This window comes from Octopus bimaculoides, chromosome 16 (assembly GCF_001194135.2).
Source record: "Octopus bimaculoides isolate UCB-OBI-ISO-001 chromosome 16, ASM119413v2, whole genome shotgun sequence".
In the NCBI taxonomy this organism is placed as follows: domain Eukaryota; kingdom Metazoa; phylum Mollusca; class Cephalopoda; order Octopoda; family Octopodidae; genus Octopus; species Octopus bimaculoides.
The window spans coordinates 49580479-49586589 of NC_068996.1; the positions used below are offsets into that span (position 1 = coordinate 49580479).

The 6111-nt window shown below is 38.5% G+C and overlaps 1 protein-coding gene across 7 annotated transcripts in view; it reads left to right on the forward strand.

Annotated features, from left to right (window-relative positions):
• Positions 1-6111, forward strand: part of LOC106877586 (putative mediator of RNA polymerase II transcription subunit 26) — a 243671-nt gene that overhangs the window by 231003 nt on the left and 6557 nt on the right. For all 7 annotated transcript variants that reach the window (XM_052973746.1, XM_052973745.1, XM_052973743.1 and 4 more), the window contains 4 exons: positions 1079-1182; positions 2003-2078; positions 3230-3318; positions 4371-4577. In XM_052973746.1, the coding sequence (XP_052829706.1) occupies positions 1079-1182; positions 2003-2078; positions 3230-3318; positions 4371-4577 (476 nt within the window). The remainder of the gene's footprint in view (positions 1-1078; positions 1183-2002; positions 2079-3229; positions 3319-4370; positions 4578-6111) is intronic.

The window sequence follows — 6111 nt, forward strand, 5'->3', positions numbered from 1 at the left end:
CCAATGGAATGCTTGTCCATCACAGGGTTACTTATTATCAGCTGAGTGGACTGGTGCAATGAAATGTTTTTTCTCAAGGGTTCAACACATTGTTTCTCTGGGAATCAAAACCATGACCTTGCAGTCATGAGTGCAACTCCTTCACCACTAGACCACATGCCTTCACACAGACATCATTATCGTTTAATGTCCATTTTCCATGCTGGCATGGATCGGACAGTGCTTGACAGGAAATGGTAAGCCAGAGGACTGTGCCAAGCTTTACTGTCTGATTTGGCCTGGTTTCTATGGGTGGATGCCCTTCTTAATGCCAACCACTTTACAAAGTGGACCAGGTATTTTTCACATGGCACCAGCACTAGTGAAGTCTGCTTTGGCCTGGTTTTATAGCTGGATGCTGCCCTTCCTAATGCCAACCACTTTACAGAGGGGACTGGGTGTTTTTCATATGGCACGAGCATCAGCGAGGTCTGCTTTTGTCTAGTTTTATAGCTGGATACCCTTCCAAATTCCATCCACTTTACAGAGTGGACTAGATACTTTTTGCGTGGCACCAGCACCAGCAAGATCACCAAGTAATTTGCAAGACAAAGATCTTTGGGAAAGTATTGAACAAAACCAAATTTCCCTAAACTCCTTATTATCTATACATAAAAGGAAGGACACATTGATTAATATAGTCCTGGTAAATACTATGTCTCAATAAAAGACATGATGGTTGCTGCTACATCTTTGATCATGAGTCTGCCCAACCAGAATAGCCTGGCACTAAAAAACAACAACAACAACAGCAGTCAATCAAATGAATGAGGGAGCTTCTATGTGGTCATCCAATCTGCTAGAACTAGCAGCCAAATATTTTTCCATATAATATTGTGTTAGAAAAACAATGAAGGATATTAGATAATGTAGCCCTATGTACACTGTTTTAAAAACAAAAGCAAAACAGGATGATTACAGCTGAAATATCTTTGACTGCAAGTCTACCTGATCAGTCAGTACTACACATATCAATATTTACTGTTTTGTTCAAATGAAAGGAACTCAGTTTAATTCTTTCTTTACACTTTCTTTGCAGTCCAGTGCTACCAAAATCTTGCAAGTTCCTCTGCTGTTAAAGGAAATGGATCAAATGTTGAGTATGCCATGCACCTTCTGTTCATAGCACGAGGAGATATTCAGGTATGTAGACATTCATTCTTAACAATTTGCCTTTATTTACCATTCTTTTATGGTTTGCTTGTTTATCACTTTATTCCCCTCCATCGAAAATTGATAGCCGGGCTATTATTATTATTATTATTATTATTATTATTATCGTTAGCAGCATTTCATCTGTCTGCACGTTCTGAGTTCAAGTTCCGCCAATGTTCCTTTCATCCTTTTGGGGGTCAATAAAATAAAGTGCCAATTGAATACTAGGGTTGATGTAATCAGCTATTCCCCTCCCCTAAAATTTCAGACTTTGTGCTTATAGTAGAAAGGATATATTATTATTATTATCATCATCATCATCATCATTGGCAGAATCATTAGCGTGCCAGCCAAAATGCTTAGCAGTATTTCGTCTGTCGCTACATTCTGAGTTCAAATTCCACCAAGGTCGACTTTGCCTTTCATCCTTTTGGGGTCGATAAATTAAGTATCAGTGAAACACTGGGGTTAATGTAATCAGCTAGTCCCCTCCCACAAAATTGCGGGCCTTGTGCCTACACCAGAAAGGATTTGAGAGAAATTTAGCTCTTATTTATAGAAGGTCAAGTAATCACATTGAAGAGCTCACGTTGCTTGACAGATGGTTGGTTAAACAGTAGTGAGGGCCTCCAGCTGTGAACATTTTTATATCAGCTGTTTACATTCCCCGACTTTGCTTATAAAATCGTTAATTACAAGTTCTATTGTTTTAGCTTTAAATTGTAATTATAAAATGTGTCATTTATATGCAAAAATTGAATATACTGAAAATCTTTGGTTTCTTTTTTTTCTTTTTTTTTTCTCTCAGAATGCACTGCTAATGTTGATGGGAGATGTTCCTAAACTGCCAAAGAACCATCCTCTAATGTCATTTACATATCAAGGTAAGCATTCATGAAATGTGTGTTGTATGCATATTTTTTTAAAAGTTTATATACCATGTTTTCTGAACAGTAACATCGTTACTTACTTTTTTTATGAGCCAGTCACTGACCCAATACATTTCTAATGGCAAAAATGACAAGGCCATATCCAAACCAGGGCTGCCTGACTGGCTCCCATGCTGGTGGCACGTAAAAAGCACCCACTACACTCTCGGAGTGGTTGGCATTAGGAAGAGCATCCAGCTGTAGAAACATTGCCAAATCAGATTGGAACCTGGTGCAGCCGCTGACTTTCCAGACCTCACTCAAACCATCCAACCCATGCCAGCATGGAAAACAGATGTTAAACGATGATGATGATGTTTTATATTCGAATTGGCCTGATCCAACCTCTCATCTTTGCCCCACAATGTCATTCTAAAAGTAAACAATCACATCATTGACATTTCAGTGTCACACACTAATGCATGATTAATTCAAATCAATATGAATAAATAAACATTACATTTGACTGAGTGATCTGAACAGTAAAGGGTTGAGACTCTTCAATTAAGGAGCCTTGTGCTGCTGACTCAGAAGATACCAATCTTTTTTCTTTTTTTTTTTTTTTTTTTTTTTTTTTTTTTTTTTTAATGGTGTTGAGATTGAATGGATAAATAACAGTTAGCATAGAAGAGAAATGGTGTGGAAGAGAGCAATATGGCAGCTCGTGAATGAAATGGGAGCGGGTGGAAGTTGGTGGGTGAAGGAGAGATGTGACCTTTATTGTATATATATTTATTAATGAAAGAGAGTGTAATTAAGTTTGAATCATCATCATTGTCTGACATCCATGTTCCATGATGGTATGGGTTGAACGGTTTGACAGGATCCGATGTCCAAAGAATGCATCAAGCTGCAGTGTCTGCTTTGGCATGGTTTCTATGACCGGATGCCCTTCCTAATTGCTAAATCCACAGCATGGACTAAAATCTGTTAGAGAAAGAAACAATGGTATACAAAAAGAAGGGAGAAAGAGAGAGAGATGCAAACATGAGAAAAAGAGTAGTTTAATAAAAAATAAAAAAAACTCTTTCGTAAAAAAAATTGGGAGGGAGAGTTTTAAAAAATCTATATATTCATCCAAGATTCTTTTTGTTTTTCCACTTTAGAGAATGACGACTGGACAACAGAAGAAATTGAGGCTTACAATGCAGCGTTGATGAAATGTGACAAAGACTTCTTCAACATCGCAAAAGTGGTAAGGTTGATTTGTCTATTTTAATAAAACTTCAGCACTGTTGTTACTGTTGTTGTTATTGCTTAGTGGCATTTATTCTTGTTTTACATCCTGAGTTCAAATTACACCAAGGGCAACTTTACTTTCATCCTTTCAGGGTCAGTAAAATATGTACAAGTCAAGCACTTGGGTCATCGTAATTGACTGGCCATCTGCCAAAATTGTAGGCCTTGTGCCTTTAGTAGAAATAATTATTACCTCTGCCTTAGCGAAGGCAGAGGTATTGTTTTCAATCGTGTTTGTTTGTTTGTTTGTTTGTCCATGGACAAGATGTCTCAATAACTGCTGGATGGATTCAGATGAAACTTTCAGGGATGTTTGGCCTCGTGACTGCTACGAACTGATTAGATTTTGGGATCGATCCAGTACCAGACAAGGATTCTGGATTATTTCTCCTGCAGTTGCCTTACCAGAAATACAGCATCAGTCATGCTTCTGCCTGGCACAAAACTGAACTGCATCTCATCTAGGCTAACTCTCTCCCTAATTAGTTGGGCTATGACCCTCTCTGTAACTTTCATCACTTGATCCAATAATTTGATACCCTTGTAGTTATTTCTATCTAAAGCATCACCTTTACCCTTGTAGCAGTTAACTAATGTGCTGCTACACCAGTCCTTGGGTATGACTCATTCGTGAACCACCTGATTTACGATGCGGGTAACCCACACTGCCCGATATTTTAAGCATCCCAGCAGTGATTCCTGATGGGTCGGGTACTTTCCCTGTCTTCATATCCTTAATTGCTTTATCTACCTAAGTACTGTCAATTCGGATAGCTGGTCCCTCAATTGGGTCAACCTTTGGCAGACACTCCTCTTCCCATTCATTCTCCACATTCAGCAGTCTTTCATAATGGCTTCTCATTTTAAAAATCATCTCTGGATAATCGTTGAGAGGACATTGGTGTTGCCTTGGCGGAGGTCTGCACTCTCTGAGTGCTCTTGTTAGTAGTGATATCATGTCTCGTTTAATGTTACCTTTGCTAAAGATGAATGCATTTTATTTTTCAGGTGAAGTCGAAGTCTGTGAAGCAATGCATTCAGTTCTATTATTTGTGGAAGAAAGTTTGTCCGGATGAATATAAAAGGCTCCGAACAATTCGTCGTAAAAAGGAAAGTGAAGCTATATACCGTCTAAGAAACCAGCAGCGTGAGGAATCCAATACCGAAGTCCCAGATTTTAAGAGCAATCTAAAAGAAACAGTTGAAAGAACAACTGTAAGTTTATGACATTTAGTTTTGTTGTTATTGGTTTTTTTTTTTTCCTTTTCCCCCAAGGAAGAATGCATTGAAGAATATTATTTCAGGATGGTAGATTGGTAGATGGTTCATACAGTATTTAAGTTACTTTAATTTAGTTGCATTAACCTTTTATCTATTTTGAAATTGCACCAAGTTCAGTGTTGTTTTTTTCATGCTTCCCAGTGGTAGCAGTTGCTGTTGTTGTTGTTGTTATTTAATTCTAGTTTAACCCTTTAGCATTCAAACCGGCCATATCCAGCCAAAATATTCTACCTGTTTTAAGTTCAAAATGGCCAGATCCTACCTCTCACACCTATCCTACAATGTCATTCTAAAAATAAACAGTCTCATCATCAAAATCTCAAAGATACAAAAATAATGCATGATTAATTCAAAACAACATGAATAGATAAGCATTACATTTGACAGTGTAATATGAATGCCAAGGGGTTAAGGCAGGAAGCTGGCATAATTGTTAGGACAACGGGCAAAATGCTTAGCAACATTTTGCCCATCTTTACATTCTGAGTTCAAATTCCACCAAAGCCAGCTTTGCCTTGCATTCTTGTGGGGTCAATAAAATAAGTACCAGTTGAATACTGGGGTTGATGTAATTGACTTAACCCTTCCCCTGAAACTGTGCCAAAATTTGAAACCATTATTTAATTCTAAGTTAAAGGTGGCAAGAGCTCAGATTCATTAGAGTGCCAGAGAAAATGCTTTGCAAAATTCTGAGTTCAAATGCTGCCACGGTCAACTTTGTCTTTAATTTTTGGTGGGGATTGATAAAATAAAGAACCATTCAAATATTAGGGTCTGTATAATTGATTATCATCCCTCCCCACTTATTTCAAGTCTTGTTCTTATATTAGAAAGAATTATTTAACCAAAAATAAGCCCTGGTTGAGCAAACCTGTGATCAAAGACATTTTAATCATTAAACACTTTTTTTCTTCCGTACATAGTATACATTCCCCACCAGATTACCTTAGCTTTTTTAAGATGAGAGCGTGTAATTTGAGGGGAATTTAGCCATGAACTATGGAAGTAAGATGTGTTTTGGCTTGGTTTCTACAGCTGGATGCTCTTCCTAATGCCATCCACTTTACAGAGTGTAGTGGGTGCTTTTTACGTGGCACAAACAATGGTGAAGGTGTGGCTATGTGGTAAGAAGCTTGCTTCCCAACCACATGGCACCTTGGGCAAGTATCTTCTACAATAGCCTTGGGGTGACCAAAGCCTTGTGAGTGGATTTGGTAGACGGAAACTGAAAGAAGCCTGTTGAATACATACATAAGTAAGTATCTTGAGAGAAAAGCTGAACATTAGAAGCATCAGTTGTGGCGTGCAAGAGAGACGATTGCGCTGGTATGGACATGTGGTGAGAATGGAGGAGGATAGCTGCGTGAAAAAGTGCCACACCCTAACAGTTGAGGGAACCCGTGGAAGAGGTAGGCCCAGGAAGACCTGGGCTGAGGTGGTGAGGCAAGACCTTCGTACATTGGGCCTC